General features: G+C 42.6%; 1 protein-coding gene across 1 annotated transcript in view; it reads left to right on the top strand.

Moving 5' to 3' along the window:
- Positions 1–12,082, top strand: part of TEAD4 (TEA domain transcription factor 4) — a 49,618-nt gene that overhangs the window by 11,732 nt on the left and 25,804 nt on the right. The window contains exon 3 of the mRNA XM_058045536.1: positions 2,122–2,376. Coding sequence (XP_057901519.1) covers positions 2,122–2,376 — 255 coding nt within the window. The remainder of the gene's footprint in view (positions 1–2,121; positions 2,377–12,082) is intronic.

Below are 12,082 nucleotides of genomic sequence, written 5' to 3' on the forward strand. Positions count from 1 at the left end.
TTACTCCTCTACACGGATTCCCCAGCAGGACAATCTCTTAAATACCCATGTAAATTTTTTATTAGCATCTGTCAGTGACAGGGGAAATGTTTGGGGAGGGAAGAAACTGTTAACCTTCATTTCAGGGTCTCTTAAGTCACACTGCTGACCTTGGTGCCATTCACAGTGTGCTGGGATGTCTGTCCCAGTGGTAAAAGGCCAAGTGTGTGTTCCCCTCTGCCCCTCTCACCTCCCATTGTATTATTTCTTTCCAAGTTCATTAAATGGATCAAGAGGGTTGAAATAATCTCATGTAGGTGCTGAAATGAATGGGTGGGCTGTGGTAGACCATTCCAGTGATTTGTGTGTTTCAAATACTCTCACAGGAAATAAGTCATATACTGGATTTTCTAAATGTCTTTGTGCACCATTTGTTAAAATGCTGCATAGCACACTGTGTCTAATTATTTGTCTAATTTATATTGTCTGTATTGAAATTAGTCAAAGGCACAGTATTGTCTTATTTCCTTAGCTTTTGGAGATGCAAAATATGTATTTGCTGCTGTCTAAAGTCATTAAGGAGCAGCAAAACCTTCTGAGAGCCAGTGTTGCCAAATCTTTACAATTTTGGGTTTTGAAATGTTAAAGTGCTGCAAGAATTTCAGCTTTTATTAAAAAAAAATCTGGTGATTATGGTCTTGGAGAAGATTTAAAAAACACAAATCCAAACAGGTAAGAAACTAAAGAAAGACTTGAAAAATGTTTGTCAGAAAAGTTTCTGGAGCTATGAGCCCTGAATTTTTTTTGAAGTTCTGAGCTTGAATGAATGGACTGTTTTTCCCCTATATCAACTACTGCATGTATGTTTTTTTTTAATGACTAGTTTTTGACAAATACAACACCAAAATTTCTACTCTGTTCCCGTTTACATTTTCACTGTGATATTTCTGAGCTAGAGAGTTGCCATGTCAGACTTCTCTTCTTACTCATGTTCAGTGCAGGTTTGTTGATTCTGCTGCTTTTGGAAAAGCAGTCCTTATTCTCATTTTCTTGCTACCCAGCTCAGTGAGAGAGGGAAGAGGGAGGGAAGTTTTGAACTCTGGCTGGATTCTCAAATGTTGGTTTGTGAACATTCTTTGTAGCCCAGATAACAAAGCAATTAAAATGATAAACAAACAGCTTTGGGATTAAGGCAGAAGAATTATCTGTGTCTTTAGAAGCCATTTATCTCCTGCCTGGTTGACTGGAAGTGTCTGTGTGGTCTGAAGTAAATTTCTCAATGAGTGTTTCAGCAGCTCCACTCAAAGGCTTCAGCCTCTCCTGTAGGCATTTACAAGTAGAGTATAATTAATTGTAGTTTTCAAGAGCTAGCAGCTGTCTGCTTAGGTTCAATGAGAAACCAAATTCTGCTCCTGCCCAGTGGCAAATCTAATAGCTTGAGACTAGAAAGTGATGAGGGGGCAGAGAGGCAGAGGAAACTTGAAGGAATTTGCCCAAAGTCGTTCTGAGGATGAGCAGTAACAACAGGCTAAGCACCTTGGTTCTTGACCTGCAACTGGTGCTGTAATCCCTGTACTCATGGTGCCTTCTGCTCCTGCCAGGATATGGGGTTTGGAAGGCACTGCATTAAACTGTCCAGGAATGGCTTTTTAAAAGCACAGCTGATCCTTGAGAAGAAATGTCAGCGTTAGAAGTGACACCAACTACTAACTCTGATCCAGTGAAACAGTATCTAAGAAAATTTCAATCCCAGTGCTCAGTGATGACTGGATAATTCATCACTGCTGTAGTCTTTCACACAGGCTGAATCCCTCTATGTGTGCTTTGGAAAGTTAAATAACAGTGACATGGACAATGACAGTGCAGGGAGAAAGAAATAAAGGAGATAAAGACACAACAAGACTCCCGAGGAGAACTGGGAAGTGACAGAGGTAATGAACCGAAGAGAAATTGGAGCAGAAGGATTTGTAGAAAATGTTTTCATCTCAACACAAATAAAAACCCAACATGTGGTTCAGTTATCCGTTTAAGATAAACTTGAAGTAAACCCCTCCTAACTGAGATTTTTTTCAGCTTTTTTTTTGCTTTAGAATCTCCTTGGAGGGTTTCTAACTGCCTGGTGGGATGTGCTTGCCCTTGCAGGTTCTGAGTCTGCTCCTCCGCGTGGCACCTTGGAGTTTCTAGCTGGCACCATTACCTCCAACGAGTGGAGTTCTCCCACCTCCCCTGAGGGGAGCAACGACTCGGGGGGCAGCGAGGCCTTGGACAAACCCATCGACAATGACGCCGAGGGCGTGTGGAGCCCGGACATCGAGCAGAGCTTCCAGGAAGCGCTAGCCATCTACCCGCCATGCGGCCGCCGCAAGATCATCCTGTCCGACGAAGGCAAGATGTATGGTAAGGAGAGAGAGAGAGAGGTCACAGCACAACGCTCCACACAGCCTGCCCCTGCTCCAAATGATGCTCTGAGAATTCCCTTCTGTCACGTGTTCCCAGGCTGGTGCCGTTGGTTGCCTGGAGTCTTATTTAGGAAAATGGGTGTGACATTGATGAAGCAGAAAGCATTATAGGTATCTTTTTCACGGGACTATCCATAAGGTAGATCTCAGAGCTGAGCATGCTACTGAACTAATCTTTATATATAAATATATGGCTTCATGGTGTGACAAAGCCTATCTTTTATGGTATCTCTTCTTCGCTGCTCTTGTTGGAGGTAAGAACAGGTAATGGTCTGCGTGTCTGGTGCTACAGGAAAGAGGCTCAGCTCCTGAAGCCCTGAATGGCTCTGCTGCTGTGCAAACACCTACACTTTAACTACCTACACTTTTCAGATGTTAAGGGTGGAAGGTTCTGTGTTCTGCTTTTCATTGCAGTTTGCTGTCTCATAGCTCCGGCACAAGTATCTTTCACCTGTGGGTTCTTCTCATCTAGCTAACTAGATACCCAGCCCTGAGTACAGAGAGGCTCTGGCTTGCAGCTGCAGCAGAAGTCAATTTTATATGTGGCAGACATGCTTTTGAATTGGGTTTTTTTTACCTTTTCGACAGTTAAAATTTCTTTTGATTTTTGTTAACCAAAAGCTGGTTTGACCTGGATTCTCTAGCTGAGAATTGCAAGAATCCACCTGGTAATTCTGTGACTAAAATGCAAAGCAAAGGTTTAATACCCAGTATTTGGTTTTAAGTCTCAAGGTGGACAATTTCTCCGAACACTAGCAAGGATCTTATGGAAGACAGGTCTCTTTCTACCCAGTCGGTGCTTGCTTTTTTTTCCCCCCATACATTGGAATCTGCCCGTCTTCACAGGCCCCATCACGGGATGCTCCGTGCATGCCCTGGAGCTTCCTACGGGGCACTTCACAAGTAATTCTGCAGGTTTCTGTCCACCCATCAGGCCATTGTTCCCCGAGCAAGGGAATGGATTGCTCTGACTGCGGGAGCGTGGGTGGGGTCTTGTTTACATGGCCTTATCTGCAGTGGATGGTTTTACTGGGTACACACATCATTGTACCCGGGAAGAGCAATCGAGGTTGGGTAAGGCTGGTCACCCTGAGGCTAATCTGGGGCCAGATTAGGCAGACATCAATTCGTGCTCTGAGCTGGTGCAGGCGTTTGTATGGTTGTGCTATGGAAGCAGCTGGGGAACTAATTCCGTCTAAAACTAACATGGCCAGAAAGGAGAAAAGATGTGAACTTTAATTTCGATACTGCCCAGCATCTTGTGCTGGTATTTAGAGAAAGGATGGTGAGATTGGGAATGAGCAACCATGACTGAGATCAAAGTAAGACTGCTTCTTTAGGGACCGACGCTTGCTTAAAATGTTACTCAGACTAAAATATTACCTGAGAATCCACCCCATGGTTATTAAGCATGAACTAGTGACATGGCTCTTGTTGCTCTATGTCTGCACTGCTTTTCATGATGGGTGACTTTTAAAATTACTGGTGAAAAATTACAGTTGTGTTTTAAGAGTGTATTAATTTACTAAACATTTTGCCCCTGAAGTATTTCAGCTTTGGAGTGAATGTGTCAGAGCAGAGAGTGAAAGACAAAAAAGAAATGAGAGCAAAAGTGAAGCACAAAGGGATACAGAAGCCAGTGACACTTGGCTGGGCCTGATTTAGCATGGATTGGTGTTAAGTGGAACACACCTAGTTGACTGGACTGGTGAACTGCAGAAGGTAAATAACCTTCTTGCAGGGTGAAAGGTTTAGGGCAGGCTCAGGGAGAAGAAATGAAGAGCTTTTCTGCAAGCCCTCCCCCCTATTCCAAATGGGACAGTGTCCCTGCTTGCCTTCAGTGCACCTGTTCCTGGTGTGGATGGTTGGTTCAGTGTGCTCCTGACAGAACCCAGGCACTGATTTATGCCCTCCTTTGCTTACTCGTCTCCAGGATCCAGGCCAAGGAAGTGGGGCCCTGTCTGGGATCTATAGAAAGATATGACCGGGCAGGGCAGGGAGAATAAATATAGTCCCTGATTTCATCTCCAGTGCTCACAAGCCAGCTTGTGGAACAGGGCAGGCTCGCTGTGGAGCTGGCCCTGCCTCTGAAGGGATGGTTATTTATCCACCCTGTGACTGACTTGCACAGAGCCCTCTGAACCAAGGGGTGAGGTGTTACAGAGAGGTCTTTATGCCCCTTTCCCCTGAAAAAACTGGAACCATTTCACTGTTTCTCACTCAGAGTGGCTCGTGTGGTTATGGGCAAGATGTTCCAGGTCTCAGAATTTCTTCTATGTGCAATTTATATGCCTTAATCTTTTGTGAAGCAGCCTGTTGTCAGTTCAAAGTTGGCGGCTTTTAGCTGAAGTGTACTGAGGCAATATGAAGAATTTGTGCTGTTTTGCTTGAATGCATTTAAATTTGTACAGAAAGTTGTGTTTCAGCCTCTACACAGGCCTCATGCTCATGTTGCCGTGCCTCTTCAAAGTTGGCTTGTTTACAGCTCTTTAGGCAGCACTGCTGATTGCAGAGTGAGCACCATCCTCTCTTCACTCCAAAGTCAGCCAAGCTCTTCTCTGTACACTGATAATCTGTGTCCTGATTCCTTTGCTGACTTTCATTATCTTTTTCCATACTAGACATGTTCCACTCCTGCATGGAGGCAGCATCCTGACTGAGTAAGCTCATGGCACAGCCCTCTCTGGGTGCCAGCCCTTTCCAGCAGGCTTTGCTGGACACCTGCTTAAGGCACAAGCAGCTGTCTCCTGTGATATGGAATGCTGTCCTTTCTCCAAGTCGTTGTATTGAGTGTGGGGCACTTTCTGCTCTGGTGACTTCTGGTACCACTAAGGTCTTGCAGAAAAATTTTAGGAGTCCTGCCTGCTAGAGCACCGTGGGGGTACAGCATTACAAGTATGTAATTTATGTTTTCCAATAATGTTTTTCCATGGGAGAAATCATACCTGTAGCATTTGTACTAAATAAGCTGTCACAGAATTAGGTGTTGGGTGTCTCCTGGCATCTTCAGTACTGATGTAGAGAGAGTAGAGTGAAAAAGCTTAGTAACTTTGTGAGATATTCATGGAGATGTTGAATAGACCAGGTCTCCCAACATTACTGAGAGCAGAGAAATAAGAAATGGTAACTTGCAAACCTTTTTTGACATTACAAAAGAGACAATAAGATCTTGGAAAAAACCTACTGATTATCTTAGCTGTCCAGTGCTCCCTTGCGCCGCAGGAACACCTGGCTTAAGGCACTTTTTTGCAAGAGGGTCTAGAATTGGTGGCAGTTTGTTGGATGGCTGTTCTGAAGGAGTCAGTAGCTTGGCAGCTGCTTTTCAAACAGCTCAGCCATTCCTGTGCTGAGCAGGGAGGGGCAGACAGCTGGGGGCAGTCATCCATCTCCCAGGCTGGTGCCATCTGTTTGTGAACTGCTGATAGGAAATACTTAGAAATGTCCAAAGCTTAGAGGCTGAGAGATAGAAGCAGGACAGTCAACCGTGTTACTAGTTAAAACTTGGAGCAGGCAGTGGACCACAAAGTCTTGCTTTTACAACGTGACTTAAGATGGGATGAAAGGTCAGTCTGATGCTAAAAGCTGCCAGGTCACAGATGTCCCTCCCACCCCTATTCTGAAATGATTAGGTAAATTTGCAGGACAATGCCTTTATCTCAAAGGGATAAGTTATCATTTAATGTTCTCTCCAACCTCAAAGAGTCACTAAAAGTAGAACTGACAAGCAAACGCATAAATCCCAAGAAGCATAAAACTTACACTCCTGTCCTGGCTCAAACACTTCTTCAGAGGAGGGAGGAGCATGGTTGTTATTTAAAATATGGAAACCTACAAGGTAAGAGTCTTCAAATGCTTTCCTCCTGTATTATAGTTTAGCATCTTACCTGGTGATATTTCAGTCAAATCTATTAAAACATGTTGAGAAGGTGCTCAGTTGACACTGAACTGAATGTTCCAGGTAATTGCTAAATTTCTATTTCAGCTGTGATATTCCTCAGAGAGATACTTCTGAAGCTCCTGTCCCTTCCATTATTATGACCTAGTGAACTCCAGAACAGCCCTTTATCCCATGATTTTGGAAGAAAAAAGGAATCTCGTATTTTAAACACTACAAGACAGACAAAACTTGGATTAGTGGACAATTGGTTAGGATGCAGACTTTGCCCTCCCCTCTGGTGGTAGGTGTAATGTTTCTGGAGTTGCTTAATAATGAGGTTTTGTTTCACTCAGTCATCTTTCAACTTTGCTTTTGTGTGGCTCTGGTTCTTTGTTGTCAACTAGACGAAGCCAGACTTCTGGAGACATTGGCAGTGGGTTAAACTTCTGCTGGAGTTTCTCATGCTTTTCCTTCCATCTCCTTTGTAAGCCAGGTTTATGGTTCTTTGTGTTAAGCTGTATGTCAGTTTAACTGGTGTTTTCTCCATGCAAACATGAAAAGAAGTATTTTTGCATTAATTCCAAGCATTTCTTAAGTATTGAGAAATTTGCCACTTTTGAAATACCAACCCACCAGGAATATTCTTGCAGTTAATAGTACTGGCTGTGGCATCTTTCCTCAACATGCTTAGTACTGAATATAAATATAGTAGCAATCTTATTGAGTACTACATATTATCAAAATTATCATGACTCCTTTTGTGGGGGCTTCATTTTGTTGGTTTAATAAAGGGCACAAATTTTTCCTGTCCCTTTTGATTTTTTTAGCAGCTTTGTAGTCCCATATTTATCTGTCAGGCTTAAAAACCAAGTGAGCTGTGTAGTACTACATTTTCCCCATTGCATATGTCTTCAGCCACAGAGTTTTAATCACATTTAAGTGACTTCATTGGCAACATTGCATTAACCCTTTTGGTTCTTCCTCTGACTTTTTAATTTTTAAATTTCAAATTTTTTGTAATTCTCTGATTCTTCTCTAATTTAGAAAAATCTAAAAAGATTTTTCTCTAATTTTCTAAGAGTCGATTTGTAGTGGTATATTGTCAGAAAGGCGTTTGTTTGTTTGTTGGGGTTTTTTGTGGTTTTTTTTTTTTTTTTTTTTTTTTTTGCATTGTAGATAACACATACAGTTTAACTGATTTATAATTTAGTAGGCCAGATTTTTGTTTTGTAGGTGTATCTACTCACCTTCCTTTTAACTTAGAGACTGTTTATATTTCATTTTTCATCCTTTTCCCTCATTGCATGTTATTGTTTTACTTCTGCTCTTCTTTTGGATAACCTTACACATTTCCAGTGATCTTCTGAAAAGTTTAGTTTTAAAAAGCCTTAGTGTTCTTTTACATTTTAAAACCCACTTCCTTTTTTCACAATTGGCTTCAATACTATCAATTGCTAATTTGCTCTTACTTACTCTTATTAATTAACCAAAATATTAATTATTGCTCCTACTTTGGTTTTACTTTGGTCTTAACCAAATAGTTAATTATTGCTATTACTTTTATTAATTAACCAATTATTGCTCTTACTCTTTTCAATGAACCAAATATTCATTAATACTTTAAAAATTCAGATAGAATTTAAAATCTGGGAACAAAAACCCAACATGGAAAATGAAAATTAATAGTGCCCAGTGACTTGGGTGTCTTCTCTCTTTAAAACAAGTGCATGTAAAGCTATCTTCTGCACAGGATTCTGCAAACACGTTACCAGAAAGATCTCAAAAACATGGAGTGAGTTCTGAGAAGAGCAAGCATACCAGACTTAACATTGAGCTCTGGGGGTTGAAGGGACTGATTTAGGAGGAAAGATTAAAGTAGCTAAATATACATAGCTTGGCTAAGTGATGACTGAAAGGTGGAGGGTGGGGGGACACATAATAACAGTCTAAAAATATTTGAAGGGTGTTAACATTTAGGAGGGAGAGGGATTTTATGTGGAACATGTGAGCATGACTAGGATTAATGGGGGAGAAAGAGGAATATAGGATGGATATCAGCAAAGGCTTCAGGACAGCATGGTGTTCAGTGCTGAGGGATCTCTCTCCTATGAAAGGCTACAGTAGGAGTGCTGTTATTTGGGGCTTTTAAAATTGTATCAGACTAAACTATAAGGATTGTATTTGTAGAACCACTCCCAGAGAATGGTGTGTCTGCATGTGCACATGTGTATCTGTGAATAAGAGGAGGATTCCAGATGGGAAGTGCTGTGGTTTTACACAGGAAACAAGAGAACAGTGGGCATTAGGTGGCTTTACTCTGCAAATGTCTGCATTTTTTTGTCAATTGTTAGTATTGTGATTCATACTACCTGTGGTTTTGTGACATGAGCATGTTTATTTAAGTGATTGACGCAGGAGCCCTTCCTTAGGTCTGAAACAAAAAGAGCAGACTTCTAGGTAAATTCCAGGGGTGCTTTCTCAGAGTTTGTCTTCTGTCAATTAGCCACACATTGACTAGAGAAGGATGACAGCATTTCTCAAGAAAGGGTGTGCATATACATGGACGGGGCTGATAATGTCAATATGCAGATTGTGTGGACACCTGGCCTAGGAAAGAAGGAACTCTTCAGTGCAAGTATGAAAAACCTATCAAGTGAGCTTTCTTTTAAAGTCTCTTTCAGAGGCATTCCTTAAACAAAACCAGAAACAACATTACCTTTCCATTTTCTAGCACACCAAGTGAAGGGAAGCTGCTTGTTCAGAAAAAGCCAGTTTTACAGCCAAAAGAACAAGCAGTGTTCTCATTCATGTAGGATCCAGATAATGAGCACAGGAGAACTAGGGCTGTCTATTGGTCTAAACAGTTGCTCATTAGCTAATCCATAACAAGCCCTGTATTGTCTGTGTGTGGTGAAGATCTGGGCAGCAAAGCTGGGAAGGCTGTGTGCAGTTTGTGCCCAGACAGATGGTCCTGTAAATCTGTTGGTCACTGGCAGGGCTGACTGAAACCTCTGGGGCCTGGGTACACCTGCTGCTGGAGGGTGCACAGCCAGCAGCTGTTGCTCATTGCTGTCACCTCGAACTTGTGACCCTCCTTCTTCTGGGTACTCCTTCACGTTCTCAGTCTCACTCCATGCACATAAACAGCCAGAGTCTTGCTCTGTCTCTGCTTCTTGAACAGGAAATGACACTTTTCATGTCAAATGCCTTTAGAATCACTCCTCTTTCCTCTTGGGTTTGATTTGTACAATAGCTGCAAACGCTTTTCCAGGAGTCTGTGGGCAGGAGTGTAACCAATGCTTGCTGAGGTAACCCAATAGCAGTGCCCAAGCTGCTGACTGCAAGGGCTGCAGACTCAGGCAGGTTTCTAAGCATGGCAGTGTTGCAGGGAAACACACACAGCACGTGTGGCACTCAGTTCAGTGCTGCTTTCAACCCTGACTGGGGATTAGGAGCCTTCCTGCATATAAACACGGCATCATCAGCTTTGGTTATAGAATGATAGAAAATGGTGCTGGAAAAGACCTTCAAAAGTCATTTCATCTGCTCCTGGGCTCAGAGGCAAAGCCAGCTGTACTTGTGATATTCATTTTTAGTCTGATCCTTTATGGCTAAAGTTGTGGGAAAGTGATTTGACAAATCTAGATACAGAAGTTTTCATATATAAGGTAGTTGAAGCACCTAGATTTGTGCAAATTCCCGTCTCGATCCATGTGCATTTTTAGGTATCTCTGCAGCTTAAATAGTTTTGTCGTTCTCACGTTCCTGCTCTCCTGCCTGAATCATGGTTGCCCAGGTTTCTATCAGACTTACACTGTAAACTCAGCCAGGGAACAGGTACTTAAAGAATCTGGAACAGAATTGTGGTGGTATTAGAAGAAAGCGAGCAGGGTGGGAAGGAACAGGGAATATCACAAGCCATTGTAAGGAATTTTCATGATCTTGGCAGAATTCAGCTATTACCCAGATCAGTCCCTGGGTGACTATGCAATTATTTAATCTGTTTTTCTGCTAGATTTTTCTGTTCACATTCTCTTTTCATCTGTTACAGAGTGTGACATCTTTAACAACTATCCTTGATAATGTTGGGATGGTGTAGAACTGTTGTGTTGAGACCAAGATTATATTTCCTTCAGAAATGGTGAGATGACCTTACAGTTCACAGCAGAAGGAAAGAGGGAGTTGCTAGTCTTGCTTCCTTGCTCCCCTGGTCTGCTTCCAGTTTTGTGCTCCTGTTCTTTAGGCAAACACCAGTTTCTAGTAGACTCCTTGTGGATGCATTTTAGATTGCTAAACTGATAGCAAACTAGGTTGGCAAAATGAGCTGGACAGATTTCTGCCAGATTAGAGTTGAACTCACCCGTGGAACAGTCCTGGTGAGAGGGAGGGAAGGGGAAAGGCAACCACATTTTTCAGGAGTGTCCAGGCATTTGTTTCTGCTCATTCTATAAGTTAATGGCTTAAAGTGATCACAAGCAATGGATGCACTGTAAATCAAGATGCCATGAACAGAAGTTGAGTGGTGGCAGCCATTCCACTTTAAAAAATCAGTATTCATTTATTTATACAATGCAAGAACAGTCTCTGTGTTCTTCTGCTCTCCTTGCCAAGTAAAGCAGTCGTGGTTCCTCACAGGACTGAGCCAGACCAGAGCAGCTGCCCTGAGAACTGCATGGTCGTGCAGCAAGTGGCTGCACAGATCTCACAGACTCCTTTTAGCTCTAGTTTCTGTTGTAGCTGAAGCTTTGAGTGCTTGATCAGCATTCATCTGGGCTTGACCAGGCTTGACCAGGCTGTCATCTGGAAACATGCACGAGATGAGCACGTGGGGCAGAAATCTGCCAGAAACTCTGTACTCTTGCTGCTGGCAGGGGCAGCTGACCACAAAATCAGTAGAAAGGCTTAAGTTTTTGCTATCCCTTAGGGCAACATCACTGAGAATTGCTTTCAGATGCCTCACAGTTATTAGAAGATACCGAAACGAGCAGACACTTATGGATCTAAAGAAGAATTTAGCAGATGTTCAGGTCTGTAATGTAGAATTTGGACTGATGTTAACTGGAAAACACATCCTTAACTGTTACAGTTAAGGATGTGTTTCAGTGCTACCCTCAATAGTCAAGTTTCTCTGAACCGGGGCCTTGGTGAGTAAAGTGTCTTAGTGCCTCCATAAGGTCATTCTCAGGTGTCCCAAGAGACTGAAATCTGTAGGTTTGACACGCCTTTCCATGTAGGATTTTTGCTGGCTCTTTCAGGTGTTACCTGATACACTCCCTGGCATATGAAGGACTCATGTTACTATATGCAGCTGCTTTGGTGTGATTGTGGGATTTCCCAGCCAAACTGAATCTAAACACTTTCTGTAGGGTTCTTATCAGTCTTAACCATGGGAAGTACCAGAACAAGTCCCAGCTCTGCTCCTTTTGCAGCCCTTATAGCATATATGGAAGAGCACTTATTGGATGGATTAACTTACATTTCTGTGGCCTGAGGCGATAATGTGGGAAAACACAGCTGATGAGGACATTCAGTTTATGCACTGAAAAGCACTACTAAAGACTGAGGTGTGGTGAAGAGCTGCATTGCCTGGAGCTTCCCATTAGGCTGATGGGGAGGGACTTCTGCCTGTGTACATTGTTGTACCCTAGAAAATGCTCACCTTTACAAGGAATTACTCCACATGCCCTTGGGGCAGTAATTAGAAGGCAGTTTAACGCTGTTTAGCCTTTAGACAAATGATGCAAGCACAGGAAGTGCCTTGCCCATT

This window comes from Melospiza georgiana, chromosome 2, assembly GCF_028018845.1.
Source record: "Melospiza georgiana isolate bMelGeo1 chromosome 2, bMelGeo1.pri, whole genome shotgun sequence".
In the NCBI taxonomy this organism is placed as follows: domain Eukaryota; kingdom Metazoa; phylum Chordata; class Aves; order Passeriformes; family Passerellidae; genus Melospiza; species Melospiza georgiana.